The 18,978-nt window shown below is 47.0% G+C and overlaps 1 protein-coding gene across 2 annotated transcripts; it reads left to right on the top strand.

Annotated features, from left to right (window-relative positions):
* Positions 1-5,452: 5,452 nt before the first annotated feature.
* On the top strand, positions 5,453-15,908 carry matn1 (matrilin 1). Of its 2 annotated transcripts, XM_014178125.3 has the most exons (10): positions 5,458-5,831; positions 10,649-10,833; positions 11,136-11,300; positions 11,570-11,792; positions 12,822-12,944; positions 13,212-13,384; positions 13,531-13,762; positions 14,550-14,702; positions 15,104-15,184; positions 15,277-15,908. In XM_014178125.3, the coding sequence occupies exons 1-10, from the start codon at positions 5,732-5,734 to the stop codon at positions 15,324-15,326; spliced, it is 1,485 nt and encodes a 494-aa protein (XP_014033600.1). In that variant the 5' UTR covers positions 5,458-5,731; the 3' UTR covers positions 15,327-15,908. The 2 variants fall into 2 exon arrangements, with proteins under 2 accessions (XP_082826266.1, XP_014033600.1); XM_082970140.1 differs by lacking the exon at positions 12,822-12,944 and having other exon boundaries at positions 5,453-5,831.
* Positions 15,909-18,978: the final 3,070 nt, after the last annotated feature.

The following is an 18,978-nucleotide window of genomic DNA, read 5'->3' as shown; positions in this document are numbered from 1 at the left end:
ACCGTCAAACATGGAGGTGGAAACATTATGCTTTGGGGGTGTTTTTCTGCTAAGGGGACAGGACAACTTCACCGCATCAAAGGGAGGATGGACGGGGCCATGTACCGTCAAATCTTGGGTGAGAACCTCCTTCCCTAAGCCAGGGCATTGAAAATGGGTCGTGGATGGGTATTCCAGCATGACAATGACCCAAAACACATGGCCAAGGCAACAAAGGAGTGGCTCAAGAAGAAGCACATTAAGGTCCTGGAGTGGCCTTGCCAGTCTCAAAACCTTAATCCCATAGAAAATCTGTGGATTGAGCTGAAGGTTCGAGTTGCCAAACGTCAGCCTCGAAACATTAATGACTTGGAGAAGATCTGCAAAGAGGAGCGGGACAAAATCCCTCCTGAGATGTGTGCAAACCTGGTGGCCAACTACAAGAAACATCTGACCTCTGTGATTGCCAACAAGGGTTTTGCCACCAAGTACTAAGTCATGTTTTGCAGAGGGGTCAAATACTTATTTCCCTCATTAAAATGCAAATCAAATTATAACATTTTTGACATGCATTTTTCTGGATTTTTTGTTGTTATTCTGTCTCTCACTGTTCAAATAAACCTACCATTAAAATTATAGACTGATCATTACTTTGTCAGTGGGCAAACGTACACAATCAGCAGGGGATCAAATACTTCACAGACCTCTAGCACACACACACACACACACACACACACACACACACACACACACACACACACACACACACACACACACACACACACACACACACACACACACACACACACACACACACACACACACACACACACACACACATTCCAGCAGCAGAGAGGCCCGTGGAGACCCACAGGAGTTCTATTCACTCTCCGTACAGTCATAACACTACTGCTACTCTTAGTGTGTGTGTGTGTGTGGTGTGTGTATCTTTGTGTGTGATTAGGAGGGGCCCTTCATGTAGGTTTAGGTTTGTGATTCATTTTTCCAGGACTTCCCTGGTGTGAACAGAGTGCTTAGCAATTTGGACGCCCGTTTCAAATTGCCATTTTAGGCCCTCCTGTCCATGCAAGTTCTCTCAGTTTCTTATTCACAGATTATTCACCTTCTACAAAATGTTTTTAATGGTAAATTACAAAATGTAAGATGCTTAGCTGGCCATTAAGCCTATATCTAGAAAGCAAAGAGCTTGTTTTGGTGCTGAAATAGGCTGTATCCGGCCCTGGACCATCCTATCAATCAGGCTTTTCAGGCTATAGTTTTCCTTAATGTCTGTGTAGGCAACAGTACAGTATACATCAACAACATTCTTTGTTGACAAGCTTACCTGCTGCGCAATTTACATATATATATGGGCCAAAAGTGTTTAATAAAACACTTGTTGGCAAGTTATAACTGGCCAACAAGTGGCCTTGCTCACATAACCAATAGCTGATGAGTCCATTGCGGCACTTTCCATGTGTTGAAAATGAATACAACAGGCCTATTCTCATCTCAACAGTCAGGCAATACAATACTGTTTTCTTGGCATACAAAACTCACTTTTGGCTGACTGCACATTTGGACTTTTCCTTGGCATTTTATTTGTCATTTGGAATGAGTTTTCTCCCCCCGCCCCTCCTCCCAACAGTTTCCTGACCAATCGGGGTGGTTTAAGCGTTTTGTCCACGAACTGGTCTTTATTCAATCACATATTATAGGCTAGTGACACGCATCAAAAAGTAATTATGCAACATGGATTAACCACACAGCTTTCCAACCCCCCATTCCACCGTTTAATGCACCACACAGTGGGAGAAAAGCTAAGTCTGTCTATTGTCCGTTGGGAACATAGTGGCCTGTGGGCCTGTTTTAAATTGAAACGGATTAAACATAGCAAAGTCTGCCATTGGCAGCCGGAATAGGTGTGATGGGTGGGGGGGATGGGATGCCTCGGTCCGTTCCCCTTGTGTCAATATTTATTCAGTATTCTGAGATGGTAAAAAGGGAACTTGTTTCAATATTTATGTTTGTGGTCTAACAAGAAATCCATGCAGTCTGCCCCCCCCCCCCCCCCGCTCATACACTTTGAGACTATGAAAACCTGCACATTAACAAGCTTTTCATTTCTCAAATACAGTCAGGCTGTGTGTGCGTGCACATGTCTAACAGATTTTTCTACACGTTATCTGAAGTATGTTTTACATCAGTATTTCTAAGGTGGTCCTTACTAGTCATGTCTGGTTACCTGTGTGTCAGTGGACACCTGCCTGTATGTCCTGTTCCCAGAGTGGCCATTCAATGTACAATGACCTCCGATAAGGTTATCTTGGCTTGGTCTGTCGAGTTTTGGTCTGTTGAGTTGGGTTGCGTCGAGTTTCTTGAGTTTATTTGGGTCGAGTTTAGACTACAAAAATCTTTCTTATCAAGACCATTTCCATCTTGTATTAAGACACAGTTAGATGTTCTTGTTTTGAGTTGATTACCCACAAGACAATCTGACTTGGATCAAGATGATCTGTAGAATCAGCAGTGTGGTTAGCAGGCAGGTGCTGTATACGCATATGGTTAGTACATCTACCTCTCGTGTTGGTGTTTATCCTCTACCTGCTGTTACAGAAGTGTGTGTGTTTGTGTGTGTGTGTGTGGAGAGAGAGAGAGAGAGAGAGAGAGAGAGAGAGAGAGAGAGAGAGAGAGAGAGAGAGGGAGGGAGATGGAGGGTGTGTGTGTGTGTGTGTGAGAGAGAGAGAGAGAGAGAGCGAGAGAGAGAGCGAGAGAGAGAGAGAGAGAGAGAGAGGGAGGGAGGGAGATGGAGGGTGTGTGTGTGTGAGAGAGAGAGGGAGAGAGAGGGAGATGGAGGGTGTGTGTGTGTGTGTGTGTGGTGTGTGTGAGAGAGGGGGGGGGGGGGGGGGGGGGGGGGGAGAGAGAGGGAGGGAGAGAGAGGGAGATGGAGGGTGTGTGTGTGTGTGTGTGTGTGTGTGTGTGTGTGTGTGTGTGTGTGTGTGTGTGTGTGTGTGTGTGTGTGTGTGTGTGTGTGTGTGTGTGTGTGTGTGTGAGAGAGGGAGAGAGAGGGAGATGGAGGGTGTGTGTGTGTTTGTGTGTGTGTGTGTGTATGTGTGTGTGTGTGTGTGTGTGTGTGTGTGTGTGTGTGTGTGTGTGTGTGTGTGTGTGTGTGTGTGTGTGTGTGTGTGTGTGTGAGAGAGAGAGGGAGAGAGAGGGAGATGGAGGGTGTGTGTGTGTGAGAGAGGGAGAGAGAGGGAGATGGAGGGTGTGTGTGTGTTCTCTCCATGTGAGAAGGATGCCAGGCTACCTATTCCTAGAGGTGGCATCCAGGAATAACACCCCACCTGATCATTCATCTCTCACCCTGGAGATACACAGACACACACACACCGACTGTTGACTTAGCAGCGCGTTCAGTAGGAAATCTGTCTGGGTAGGTAGTACACAGCCTCAACTCACATTCCCCTGTCCCCCTCAATCAGGGCTTGTTCGGGTGGTGTGTGTGAGAGAGAGTGTGTGTGTGGGGCAGGGGGGTGGGTGGGGTGTGGGGTGTGGGGCACATTGGAATGCGAGGTTGGGTCGGGTATGTCAGAGAGAAAAGAGGTCTCTGTTCTGTGTATGTGTTTGTGTGTGTGTTTTCAGATGGAGGGTGTTTGCTGTTTGGCTGCAGGGGCCCACTGCCTACCTGATAGAGGAGAGGATGGCACAGCATGATGCAGTACAGGAAGTACTTTGACATCCTTCCTCTCACAGCATGATGCAGTACAGGAAGTACTTTGACATCCTTCCTCTCACAGCATGATGCAGTACAGGAAGTACTTTGACATCCTTCCTCTCACAGCATGATGCAGTACAGGAAGTACTTTGACATCCTTCCTCTCACAGCACGATGCAGTACAGGAAGTACTTTGACATCCTTCCTCTCACAGCATGATGCAGTACAGGAAGTACTTTGACATCCTTCCTCTCACAGCATGATGCAGTACAGGAAGTACTTTAACATCCTTCCTCTCACAGCATGATGCAGTACAGGGAGTACTTTGACATCTTTCCTCTCACAGCATGATGCAGTACAGGAAGTACTTTGACATCCTTCCTCTCACAGCATGATGCAGTACAGGAAGTACTTTAGCATCCTTCCCCCCCACAAGCTTGATGCAGTACAGGGAGTACTTTGACATCCTTCCTCTCACAGCATGATGCAGTACAGGATGTACTTTGACATCCTTCCTCTCACAGCATGATGCAGTACAGGGAGTACTTTGACATCCTTCCTCTCTCTGTTTTCCTCTGTCAGGTGTTCTCTAATCGAAGCCTGAGGTCGGCCATACTGCTAGTTGTCTTTCCCCCCAATAGTTAGTCAACTGATTGGTTAGTCCACTCAACCAGGTCTGAATCATTCCCTGATTAGAGGGGCAGAATTGCAACGAGCAGTACTTTGTGGAATGGGTGATGATCATGATGAAGACCTGCCCTTAATGTCGGAAAGGAGGGAAGGATGCATGTCTAAAGTATTGAAACAAGCAAAGGAGAAAACATTTGGGAAATGGAACGCGTCCGCAGCCTGAATGTAAGCTACATTCATTAGTAGAGTGATTACACACACTTGCGCATGCACACACACACACACACACACACACACACACACACACACACACACACACACACACACACACACACACCACACACACACACACACACACACACACACACCCCCCCCCTTCACCATGCACAGCCTAGCAGGAACACTGTATGCTGTGTAAGGCAGCTCTTCAACATCCTGCAGTAAAGGTGTGTTTGCTATACGAGGGAACATGGGGAGAAAAGAGGAATTCATGTTGCTGTTTATTTGAGCTTTGGCCAAATCCAACCTTGAACTGTTGCACCAGCCAAGCAGCAACACACACACACACACACACACACACACACACACACACACACACACACACACACACACACACACACACACACACACACACACACACACACACACACACACACACACACACACACACACACACACACACACACACAGTCAGGTACACCTACATCCTTACCTCAAACACACATAACTTCCATTCTATCCATATCAAGGTGTATTTGTTTTTCCCTGCCCACCGTTTTACAGTGTAGGTCCTCCCAAAGCAGGTATTTCCCCCCTACACACACACACACACACACACACACACACACACACACACACACACACACACACACACACACACACACACACACACACACACACACACACACACACACACACACACACACACACACACACACACACACACAGTCGCGGCAGTGGTACAGAGGGTGGCTGTCTGTGGTTTGAGTTTGAAGCCGTTGCATTGATAACCAGTAGCTGTGACTGGGAGACTGTGTGTCCGTCCCGCCTCGCTCTCCTCCTCTTCTCCTCTACTCCCTCACCCAGTCATTCTCTCCTCCTCTCCTCCTCTTCTCCTCTACTCCCTCACCCAGTCATTCTCTCCTCTTCTCCTCCTCTCCTCCCTCACCCAGTCACTATCTCCTCCTCTTTCCTCTCGCTTAGTCAATCTCCTCCTCCCTTGCCCAGTCACTATCCCCTCTTCTCTCCCCTCGCCTAGTCACTATCCCCTCTTCTCTCCCCTCGCCTAGTCACTCTCTCCTGGGCCACCGCTCTAAGACTGCTCTCCCTCGTCTCTGGTGCTAAGGTCATTTTTGGTCCCTTTTCGGTACTTTTTGGGTCCTGTTCCAGTTGGATCTTTCAGTCATCATGATACCCTCTCCGCCATTGTTCCTGTTGCTGCTCGGCCTCATGGGAGCGCACGCCACCGCTCCCGTGTCCGTGGACCTCCGCACCGCCGCCGCCATGGGTAAGAACCTCCTGACCTCTAACCCTGAACCATAATCTAAAACCTAAACTCTAATTGTAACCCTTAACCTCTAACCGTTAGATATAACCCATATTGCCTCCACAATGGGTCAAGAATCATGATCCACTGACTTGGACTCTTAGCCCAACCCTAACCCCTCCCTAACCCCTAACCCATTATTCCTAACCCCAGTTTGCCCCTGACCCCAAATGGTGCAGTCACTTAGCCTCAGAGTCTCCTAAACAACCATCGTACCCTTTCCTAACCCCCCCTAACCCATTACTCCCAACCCCTGCATCTCTCCATCTTTCGGTCTTTCCTCCTCCTGGCGGTGTCTGCTGTGTAGAGTGGAACAGCCAGAGTGGGTTCTAGAGAGAGATTATACGGCTGCTGGGCTCCCAAGTGGCGCAGCGGTCTAAGGCACTGCATCTCAGTGCAAGAGGTGTCACTGCAGTCCGTGGTTCGAATCCAGGCTGCATCACATCCGGCTGTGATTGGAAGTCCCATAGGGCGGCGCACAATTGGCCCAGCGTCGTCCGGGTTTGGCCGGAGTAGGCTGTCATTGTAAATAAGAATTTGTTCCTAACTGACTTGCCTGGTTAAATAAAGTTTACATTCAAAAATAGAATCACACAGAGAACTGTGTCTCAGTGATTGTTGGTGGTCCAAGCTGGTGGTCCAAGCTGGTGCTGGTGGTCCAAGCTGGTGCTGGTGGTCCAAGCTGGTGCTGGTGGTCCAAGCTGGTGCTGGTGGTCCAAGCTGGTGCTGGGTCGAGGCTCTTTAGGGTATAGCGGTGAATAGAGTTCTAGCTGTTTAATCATGTGTCTGGATACTGACTCCAATTGAGTCAGTCAGGGAACATTGAATGGATGTTATAGTTTCAAAGTATTTGTTTTTGTGTTAGAATAGTTTGTTAAGAGTTTGTTGCTAGTGGGAAGTGTCAGTGTGCTTGAAAGTTTGGTGTTGGTATAAGTATTGTAATGAATTGATCATTTAGGTGTTCAAGTGTGTGTGGTTGTGTGTGTGTGTGTTGGATGTTAGAGGACGTACTGTATAAACTGCTACAGTGAGGGAGCGATGGAGGTGAAGGGTATAAACTGCTACAGTGAGGGAGCGATGGAGGTGAAGGGTATAAACTGCTACAGTGAGGGAGCGATGGAGGTGAAGGGTATAAACTGCTACAGTGAGGGAGCGATGGAGGTGAAGGGTATAAACTGCTACAGTGAGGGAGCGATGGAGGTGAAGGGGGAGAAGGGAGATCAGTGATGTTGCATAAACATAGAGCATGAACAATCACATACAGCTACACTTTACTACATACAGCTACACTCTACTACATACAGCTACACTCTACTACATACAGCTACACTTTACTACGTACAGCTACACTCTACTACATACAGCTACTCTACTACATACAGCTACACTCTACTACATACAGCTACACTTTACTACATACAGCTACACTCTACTACGTACAGCTACACTACTACATACAGCTACGTACAGCTACACTCTACTACGTACAGCTACACTTTACTACATACAGCTACACTCTACTACATACAGCTACACTCTACTACATACAGCTACACTTTACTACGTACAGCTACACTCTACTACATACAGCTACTCTACTACATACAGCTACACTCTACTACATACAGCTACACTTTACTACATACAGCTACACTCTACTACGTACAGCTACACTACTACATACAGCTACGTACAGCTACACTCTACTACGTACAGCTACACTTTACTACATACAGCTACACTATACTACATACAGCTACACTTTACTACGTACAGCTACACTCTACTACATACAGCTACTCTACTACATACAGCTACACTTTACTACATACAGCTACACTTTACTACATACAGCTACACTCTACTACATACAGCTACACTTTACTACATACAGCTACTCTACTACATACAGCTACTCTACTACATACAGCTACACTCTACTACATACAGCTACACTCTACTACATACAGCTACACTTTACTACATACAGCTACACTCTACTACATACAGCTACACTCTACTACATACAGCTACACTACTACATACAGCTACACTCTACTACATACAGCTACACTCTACTACATACAGCTACGTACAGCTACACTCTACTACATACAGCTACTCTCTACTACGTACAGCTACACTCTACTACATACAGCTACACTCTACTACATACAGCTACACTCTACTACATACAGCTACACTCTACTACATACAGCTACTCTACTACATACAGCTACACTCTACTACATACAGCTACCTCTACTACATACAGCTACACTTTACTACATACAGCTACACTCTACTACATACAGCTACTCTACTACATACAGCTACTCTACTACATACAGCTACACTCTACTACATACAGCTACACTCTACTACATACAGCTACACTTTACTACATACAGCTACACTCTACTACATACAGCTACACTCTACTACAACGCTACACGCTACACTCTACTACATACAGCTACTCTACTACATACAGCTACACTTTACTACATACAGCTACCTCTACTACATACATCTACACTACTACATACAGCTACTCTACTACATACAGCTACACTCTACTACATACAGCTACTCTACTACATACAGCTACACTTTACTACATACAGCTACACTCTACTACATACAGCTACACTCTACTACATACAGCTACTCTACTACATACAGCTACTCTACTACATACAGCTACACTCTACTACATACAGCTACTCTACTACATACGGCTACACTTTACTACATACAGCTACACTCTACTACATACAGCTACTCTACTACATACAGCTACTCTACTACATACAGCTACCTCTACTACATACAGCTACACTCTACTACATACAGCTACACTTTACTACATACAGCTACACTCTACCACATACAGCTACACTCTACTACATACAGCTACACTCTACTACATACAGCTACACTCTACTACATACAGCTACACTCTACTACATACAGCTACACTCTACTACATACAGCTACCTCTACTACATACAGCTACACTCTACTACATACAGCTACACTCTACTACATACAGCTACACTCTACTACATACAGCTACACTCTACTACATACAGCTACACTCTACTACATACAGCTACTCTACTACATACAGCTACACTCTACTACATACAGCTACACTCTACTACATACAGCTACCTCTACTACATACAGCTAAACTCTACTACATACAGCTACACTCTACTACATACAGCTACACTTTACTACATACAGCTACACTCTACTACATACAGCTACACTCTACTACATACAGCTAAACTCTACTACATACAGCTACACTCTACTACATACAGCTACACTCTACTACATACAGCTACACTCTACTACATACAGCTCTACGTACAGCTACACTCTACTACGTACAGCTACACTCTACTACGTACAGCTACACTCTACTACGTACAGCTACACTCTGCTACGTACAGCTACACTCTACTACGTACAGCTACACTCTACTACGTACAGCTACACTCTACTACATACAGCTACACTCTACTACATACAGCTACAATCTACTACATACAGCTACACTCTACTACATACAGCTACACTCCACTACATACAGCTACACTCTACTACATACAGCTACACTCTACTACATACAGCTACAATCTACTACATACAGCTACACTCTACTACGTACAGCTACACTCTACTACGTACAGCTACACTCCACTACGTACAGCTACACTCTACTACATACAGCTACACTCTACTACGTACAGCTACACTCTACTACGTACAGCTACAATCTACTACGTACAGCTACACTCTACTACGTACAGCTACACTCTACTACATACAGCTACACTCTACTACATATAGCTACACTCTACTGCCTCTCTCTCTCTATTGCCTCTCTATCTCCCTCATTCTCTACTGCCTCTCTCTTTACTGCCTCTCTCTCTACTGCCTCTCTCTCTCCCTCATTCTCTACTGCCTCTCTCTTTACTGCCTCTCTCTCTACTGCCTCTCTCTCTCCCTCATTCTCTACTGCCTCTCTCTTTCTTTCTCTACTGCCTCTCTCTTTCTCTCTCTACTGCCTCTCTCTCTCTATTGCCTCTCTCTCCCTCGTTCTCTATGACTCACTGTGACTCTCTCTCTCTGTTTCTCTCTCTAGCTTGCTGTATTATGTGTATTTTACTTTGTTGAGGTGACAGTAGACTGAGCTGTTTTTGGAAAACATATCTTCTCGCTCTCTCTTTCATCATCTTCATCATCATCATCGTATCTATAACTCTAAATCATCTAAGGCTTCCTCTCAGTCTGGTTCAGTCTGGTTCAGTCTGGTTCAGTCTGGTTCAGTCTGGTTCAGTCGGGTTCCGGGTGAATAATACATCCAGACTCATTGACCTCTCATTCTCTCTTTTTGCTCCCTCTATCTTGTCTCCCTTTCATACCATCCCTCCCTTCCTCCCTTCCTCCCTCCCTAATTCCCCACCCTCTCGCCCTTTATTTGTTCCTCCCTCTTACCTTTCTCCTCCCTCCTTGCATCCTCATACCTGGTTCTCACTCTCCCTCTCCACTCTTTCACTCCCCCTCCCCACTCTTTCACTCCCCTTTCCACTCTTTCCCACTTCTCCCTCTCTTCCTGTCCCCCACCTCTACAAATCCCTCCTCTCTCAACTGAATTTGAAGAGAATATGAACAGCAGAATTGACCAGCCATTGAAGATTTTCTGAATATGAATTTGAATAATAGTAATCATTGTCAGTAATAATAATCAATCCCCTCCCCAGCGGCAGGTCTGTGTAACACTCGCCCTACAGACCTGGTGTTCATCGTGGACAGCAGTAGAAGCGTGCGTCCATCAGAGTTCGAGCAGGTCAAGGTGTTCCTGGCCAAGGTCATCGAGGGACTGGATGTTGGACCTGACGCCACACGGGTCGGAGTGGTCAACTATGCCAGCCGCGTCAAGAATGAGGTGTGTGTGTTTGAGTGGTGAGATATAGAATTTTAATGGACTCCATAACTGTCCTTACATTCACTGATTTCCACACGTTCTGTATGATGCCCCCTTCTGACTCTCCTGAGTACTACATCACAGTCATGTTGTCCCCAAAAGTTCCACACACACACACACACACACACACACACACACACACACACACACACACACACACACACACACACACACACACACACACACACACACACACACACACACACACACACACACACACACACACACACACACACACACACCTAACTCTTGTCTCTCTCCAGCTGTCTCTGAAGACCCATAAAACCAAGGCAGGTCTGGTAAAGGCTGTGACTAAGATCGAGCCCCTGTCCACTGGCACCATGACCGGCCTTGCTATCCAGTTCGCCCTCAACGTAGCTTTCAGCGAGGCTGAAGGCGCCCGTGTCAAGTCCCCAGATATCAGCAAGGTAGGTTAGACGCACACCAGACCTGGGTTCAAATCCTATCTGAAATCTTTCAAATACTTACATTTTCTTTAGCCTGCCTGTAGTGCCAGATGGGTGGGGTTTACACTTTTGGGACTTTTCTATTTGGTCCATTGCAACAGGCAAGCTCAATCAGGCACCTTGGCCTTTACACAACCCTTATCGCCATTTTGTGTCTGGTTCCTAACCTGGTTCCTATTAATCAACTAGTCTATCCAACTAATGTCGTATCGTTGCCATGTCTCCTCCAGGTGGCCATCATCGTGACAGACGGTCGTCCCCAGGACAACGTAAAGGATGTGGCGGCGCGTGCCCGGGACGCGGGTATCGAGCTATACGCTATCGGCGTAGGGCGTGTAGACCTGAATACGCTGAAGCAGATCGCCAGCGAGCAGCTGGACGACCACGTGGACTACGTAGAGAGCTACTCAGTCATCGAGAAACTCACCAAGAAGTTCCAGGAGGCTTTCTGTGGTGAGAGAGGAAGGGAGAAAGAGGGAAGGACAGGAAGGACAGAGAAGAGGGGGAGAAAGAGGGAAGGACAGGAAGGACAGAGGGGGAGAAAGAGGGAATGAAAGAGATGGTAATCATAAGATGGCCATACTAGAAAAGACTAACATTACAATATGGTCTGATATGTTACTGATGAGGGGTCTGTTCTAATGTGGCCTATTGACAAGGGAGGGAAGGGAGAGAGGATGTGTTTGACGGAGGGAGGGAGGGAGGGAGGGGTTGGAGAGGAGTCTTCACCATCATCGTCCTTTTCTTCATCCTCACCAAAGGAATTGGTGGGTGTGGCTAGGGTAAGGTGTCAATCTTCAGTAACTCCTCCTTCTCTGAGGGGTGAGACTGAAGCTTCTGATTAGTGTTCCACTAGTGTTAATCAAATCAAACCTCCAATCAGCTCCAGCCTTGGGCGGGCCCATTTGCTAGCTGTTTGAATGGCGCTTGTATATAGCCAATCATGTTGGATAACCCTCCCAGGGGTGGAGCTGCATGTAAACAGGGATGGCTTCCTATTGGACGAGCCTATACCTGACAGTGATATAATTTGGAAACTACCAATTACCTTTTCTAATTCCAATTTCCACATTTATTTTCAATTGGGACAATAAAGCTATTTGGTCTAAAGCAGGTACAAATCTCTCCAATCTCTCCCACCCCTGTCTCTTTAAAGATCCACTGTCTTCTACAACAAACATCAGATTCCAGTAGATTCTACCGGATTCCTTTTAAATCACTAGATCTCAGTGGATCCTTAAAATCAACGGTAGATTTTCCTCCATTTTTCAAACTGACATAGTGTTATTCTGTCCCCTAACCCCCACCACCCCTGTGTGTGTGTGTGTGTGTGTCTGCGAGCGTGCTTCTACGTGTGCCTGCATGTGTGTGTGTGTGTGTGCATATCTGTGTGTGTGTGTGTGTGTGTGTGTGCGTACCTGTGTGTGTGTGTGTGTGTGTGTTCCCTCCTGTGTATGTGTGTCTGTGCATGCATAAACACAGTGGCGGACCTGTGTGCCACTGGAGACCATGACTGTCAGCAGGTATGCATCAGCGCACCAGGGTCATTCAAGTGTGCCTGCAAGGAGGGCTTCAGTCTACTGGAGGATGGCAAAAGCTGCAGCGGTGAGTGTGTGTGTGTGTGTGTGTGTGTGTGTGTGTGTGTGTGTGTGTGTGTGTGTGTGTGTGTGTGTGTATGTGTATGTGTGTGTGTGTGTGTGTGTATGTGTGTGTGTGTGTGTGTGTGTGTGTGTGTGTGTGTGTGTGTGTGTGTGTGTGTGTGTGAGAGAGAGAGAGTAAGTCTGTGTGTGTGTGTGAGAGAGAGAATTATAGAATGTATGAGTATTGTAGAATTTGAGTGTGATGTGTAAACATCCTCCCTCGTCCCCCCAGCCTGCAGTAATGCCGCCACAGACGTAGTGTTCCTGATCGATGGTTCTAAGAGTGTGCGTCCAGAGAACTTTGAGCTGGTCAAGAAGTGGATCAACCAGATCGTAGACAAACTGGACGTCTCCGAGACCAAGGCTCACGTTGGACTGGTCCAGTACTCCAGCTCTGTCAAACAGGTGTGTGTGTGTTTTTTAATAACATGAGATTACAGGATTACAATTTCAGGTTCACTTTATTTATTTATTATTGTGAGAAACCTTTGACTAACTGTGATAACTCACAACCTCCTCACCCTCCTCGTCCTCCCCTCCTCCCGTCTCAGGAGTTCCCTTTGGGTCGTTACAACAACAAGAAGGACCTGAAGGACGCTGTGAAGAAGATGGCCTACATGGAGAGGGGGACCATGACGGGACAGGCCCTGCGCTACCTGACCGACAGCAGCTTTGCGCCAGCCGGTGGAGCACGGCCCGGGGTCGCCAAGGTCGGCATCGTGTTCACTGATGGACGCAGCCAGGACTACATCGGAGACGCTGCCAAGAAGGCCAAGGAGCAAGGTGAGGGAGGGAAGAAGGGAGAGTGTTTAAGTGTGTGTGTGAAAGGATGTGTGAATACATGTGTGGTCATCTCCAAGGGTCAGTCATGTTCATTTTGTGATGTATTACTGTGGATCCACTCTGCATGAGGTGTTAAAGTGTGTGTGTGTATCTGTCTCTAATCATGGTCTTTCTACCACCTCCCCTCTCTCTCCCTCTCACCCTCTCCCTCCCCTACTCTCTCCCCCCACTCCCCTCTCTCTCCCTCTCACCCTCTCGCTCCCCCCCCCCTCTCTCTCTCTCTCTCTCTCCCTCTCACCCTCTCCCTCCAAACTCTCTCCCCTCACTCCCCTCTCTCTCCCTCTCACCCTCTCCCTCCCCTACTCTCTCCCCCCACTCCCCTCTCTCTCCCTCTCACCCTCTCCCTCCCCTACTCTCTCTCCCCACTCCCCTCTCTCTCCCTCTCACCCTCTCGCTCTCTCCCCCTCTTTCTCTCTCTCCCTCTCACCCTCTCCCTCTCACCCTCTCACTCCCCTACTCTCTCCCCCCACTCCCCTCTCTCTCCCTCTCACCCTCTCGCTCTCTCCCCCTCTTTCTCTTTCTCTCTCTCCCTCTCACCCTCTCCCTCTCACCCTCTCCCTCCCCTACTCTCTCCCCCCACTCCCCTCTCTCCCTCTCACCCTCTCGCTCTCTCCCCCTTCGCTCTCTCCCTCCCTCGCTCTCTCCCTCCCATACTATCTCCCCCCACTCCCCTCTCCCTCCTCACTCTCTCCCCTCCCCCTCTCCCCCCCACTCTATCTCTCTCTAGGTTTTAAGATGTATGCTGTGGGCGTGGGTAATGCTGTAGAGGATGAGTTGAGGGAGATAGCATCACAGCCAACAGGAGAACACTACTTCTACACTGCAGACTTCAAAGCCATGACAGCCATCGCTAAGAAGCTGCAGATCAACATCTGTCAAGGTCTGACATACACATACACACACACCAACACACATTCACACACACACCTGTTTGACAGAGCTGGAGTACTGGACCAGTCCAACGTGAGCCTTGGTCTCTGAGACACGATCTGGTTGATCCACTTCTTGACCAGTTGCAAGGTTCTCTGGACGCACACTCTTAGAACCATCGATTAGGAACACCATGTCTGTGGCGGCCTTACTGCAGGCTGGGGGGACGAGGGGGGATGAGGGGTATTAAATAAATACACATTACACTCAAAACTCTGCACTACACATATATTTAATCATTCTCTCTCTCGCTCTCTCTCTCTCTCATTTAATCACACACACAGAATGTCTTCCCTGCTCATAAAGTAAATCTCCACTACCTTTGTGTGACTATGCTGTCTGTCTTTACAGACGAGGACCCATGTGAATGTGACTCTGTCGTTAAGTTCCAGAAAAAAGTAGAAGAAGCCTTACAGGCACTAACGAAAAAACATATCCTTTACGAGAGTGTGAGAGTAAGGTAAAAGTGTTGTTACTACTGTGTTACATCTGTCTTGCTGTGGTTTCCTTGACTCTGATTTCACTGGAGGGCGTGTCGAAGAGGATTGCTGCACTGGAGAACAAGATCGTCTGAGGACACACATACCCCAAACACCCCCCACAACACACACCCTGTTTTTACTTCCTGTTGAGTCTGAAGAGGCGTTTATGACCTCTAAGCTTTGACCCCCGCCCCATTTCTATTTAGCACGCCTCTCTCTCTGCCTCACCTTGTCCATCACTGTGTTTCCTGGAGATGGAGCACCGGTCGCCATGGTAACTCATCTTCTGTCTGTGCCTCTGAAAGTCTCCCCCCCATAGGCAGCCTGTGTGTGCGTTAATAAAAGTCTTCCCTCATAGGGAACCGATGTTTGTAACACTGAAGGGTCCTATCTTTAAGGCGGCCTGTGTGTGCACCCTGTTAAGGCTTCCCTAAAGGCAACTTGTATCTCGTCATTCCCAGTGGAACAGGACATCAGTTCCATCGATCGTTTGGTTGTTATGTGTCTCTCCCTGCATCTCTCACTCTCATCTCTTCCTTTCCCCTGTTGTCACCATACGAAGGTATCTATTTTGTATGGAATATATATATAAAGGTAATTTAATATAATATTGGTCTTAAAGATACGTGTTGATGATTTTTTTATTTTCCTAAATAAAGACATTTCAGGAAGTATACATTGTTAATATAAGTGGAGAAGGTATGATACAACTGAAGTCATCATGATCATGAGCTACACAGTGTGAGGAACAGTCTTCACTGGGAGTACTGAAAATCAAACCAAATTGTATTTGTCACATACAGGTGTTTAGCAGATGTTATTGTGGGTGTAGCGAAATGCTTATGTTTCTAGCTCCAACAGTGGAGTAATATCTAACAGTAATAGCTAACAATTTCACAACAATACACACAAATCTAAAGTAAAGGAATGGAATTAAGAATATCTAAATATTTGGGCGAGCAATGTCAGAGCGGCATAGTGTAAGATACAGTAGAATAGGATAGAATACAGTATGTACATATGAGATGAGTAATGCAAAATATGTAAACATTATTAAAGTGACTAGTGTTCCGTTATTAAAGTGGCCAGTGATTCCAAGTCTATGTATATAGGGCAGCAGCCTCTAATGTGCTAGTGATGGCTATTTAACTTTATTTAACAGTCTGTTTATTTAACTCAGGTGGTTGTTGTCCTTGATTATAATTTTGGCCTTCCTGTGACATCGGGTGTTGTAGGTGTCCTGGAGGGAAGGTAGTTTGCCCCCAGTGATGCGTTGGGCAGACCGCACCACCCTCTGGAGAGCCCTGCGGTTGCGGGCGGTGCAGTTGCCGTACCAGGCGGTGATGCAGCCTGACAGGATGCTCTTAATTGTACATCTGTAAACGTTTGTGAGGGTTTTAGGTGCCAAGCCACATTTCTTCAGCCTCCTGAGGTTGAAGAGGTGCTGTTGCACCTTCCTCACCACACTCTGTGTGGGTGGGCCATTTCAGTTTGTCTGTGATGTGTACACCGAGGAACTTGAAGCTTTCCACCTGCTCCACTATGGTCCTGTCTGTGGATAGGGGGGTGCTCCCTCTGCTGTTTCCTGAAGTCCACGATCAGCTCCTTTGTTTTGTTGACATTGGGTGAGAGTTTTTTTTTCTGGCACCACACTCCCAGGACCCTCACCTCCTCTCTGTACGCTGTCTCGCCAATGTTGGTAATCAGGCCTACTACTGTTGTGTCGTCTGCAAACTTGATGATTGAGTTGGAGGTATGTGTGGCTACGCAGTCATGGGTGAACAGGGAGTACAGGAGGGGGCTGAGGACGCATCCTTGTGGGGCCCCAGTGTTGAGTATCAGCAAAGTGGAGGTGTTTTTTCCTACCTTCACCACCTGGGGATGGCCCGTCAGGATATCCAGGACCCAGTTGCACAGGGTGGGGTTCAGACACAGGGCCTCAAGCTGAATGATGAGCTTGGAGGTTACTATGGTATTGAATGCTGAGCTAGAGTCAATGAACAACATTCTTACATAGGTATTCCTCTTGTCCAGGTGGATTGCATCGTCAGTGGATCTATTGGGGCGATAAGCAAATTGAAGTGGTTCTATTGTGTCAGGTAAGGCAGAGGTGATATGATCCTTGACTAGTCTCTCAAAGCACTTCATGATGACAGAGGTGTGTGCTACTGGAGGTTACTATGGTATTGAATGCTGAGCTAGAGTCAATGAACAACATTCTTACATAGGTATTCCTCTTGTCCAGGTGGATTGCATCGTCAGTGGATCTATTGGGGCGATAAGCAAATTGAAGTGGTTCTATTGTGTCAGGCAAGGCAGAGGTGATATGATCCTTGACTAGTCTCTCAAAGCACTTCATGATGACAGAGGTGTGTGCTACTGGGCGATAGTCATTTAGTTCTGCTACCTTTGCTTTCTTGGGTACAGGAACAATGGTGGCCATCTTGAAGCAAGTGGGGACAGCAGACTGGGATAGGGAGAGATTGAATATGTCCGTAAATACTCCAGCCAGCTGGTCTGCGCATGCTCTGAGGACGCGGCTAGGGATGCCGTCTGGGCCAGCAGCCTTGCGAGGGTTAACACGCTTAAATGTCTTACTCACGTCGGCCATGGAGAAGGAGAGCCCACAGTCTTTGGTAGCGGGCCTCGTTGGTGGCACTGTGTTAGCCTCAAAGTGGGCGAAGAAGGTGTTTAGCTTGTCCGGAAGCAAGACGTCGGTGTCTTTTACGTGGCTGGTTGTTCCTTTTGTAGTCCGTGATTTTCTGTAGACCCTGCCACAAACGTCTCGTGTCTGAGCCGTTGAATTGCGACACCACTTTGTCTCTATACTGACGTTTTGCCTGTTTGATTGCCTTTCGGAGGGAACAACTACACAGTTTGTATTTAGCAATATTCCCAGTCACCTTGCCATGGTTAAATGCGAGGGTTTGCGCTTTCAGTTTTGCGCAAATGTGGCCATCCATCCATGGTTTCTGGTTAGAGTAGTTTTTAATAGTCACAGTGGGTACAACATCTCCTATACACTTCCTGATAAACTCAGCCAACATATCAGTGTATTCATCAATATTATTCTCGGAGGCTACAGGAAGCATATCCCAGTCCGTGTGATCAAAACAATCTTGAAGCGTGGATTCCGATTAGTCAGAGCAGCGTTGAATAGTTGAGTGTTTTAGCGGCGCGAGTACTACAGTCAATGTGTTGATAGAACTTAGGCAGCCTTTTTCTCAAATTTGCTTTGTTAAAATCTCTATCTAAAATAAATGCGGCTTCAAGATATGTGGTTTCCAGTTTGCATAAAGTCCAGTGAAGTTCTTTGAGGGCCGTCGTGTTATCAGCTAGAGGGGGGATACACATGGCTGTGACTATAACCGAAGAGAATTCTCTTGGGAGATAATACAGTCGGCATTTGACTGTGAGGTATTCTAGGTCGGGTGAACAAAAGGACTTGAGTTCCTGTATGTTATCACAATCACACCATGAGTCGTTAATCATGAAACATACACCCCCGCTCTTCTTCTTCCCGGAGAGATATTTATTCCTGTCTGTGCAATGAACTGAGAACCCAACTGGCTGGACGGACTCAGACAGTATATCCCGAGAGAGCCATGTTTCCATGAAACAGAGTATGTTACAATTCCCGATGTCTCTCTAGAAAGAAATCCTCGCCCTGAGCTCGTCAACTTTATTATCCAGAGACTGAACATTAGTGAGTAATATACTTGGAAGCGGTGGGTGGTGTGTGCA

This window comes from Salmo salar, chromosome 27 (genome assembly GCF_965601325.2).
Source record: "Salmo salar chromosome 27, fSalSal1, whole genome shotgun sequence".
NCBI lineage: Eukaryota > Metazoa > Chordata > Actinopteri > Salmoniformes > Salmonidae > Salmo > Salmo salar.
Note: the sequence above shows the minus strand (reverse complement) of the source record. Positions and strands in the feature narration are given on the sequence as shown.

What these genes read in the sequence shown, in the direction of transcription:
- matn1 (XM_014178125.3), top strand. Translation starts at nt 5,732, where the DNA reads ATGATACCCTCTCCGCCATTGTTCCTGTTGCTGCTCGGCCTCATGGGA. An exon ending in CCAGCCGCGTCAAGAATGAG is followed by an intron (nt 10,834 to 11,135) that starts GTGTGTGTGTTT and finishes GTCTCTCTCCAG; the next exon opens with CTGTCTCTGAAGACCCATAA. An exon ending in ACAGGCACTAACGAAAAAAC is followed by an intron (nt 15,185 to 15,276) that starts ATATCCTTTACG and finishes CTCTGATTTCAC; the next exon opens with TGGAGGGCGTGTCGAAGAGG.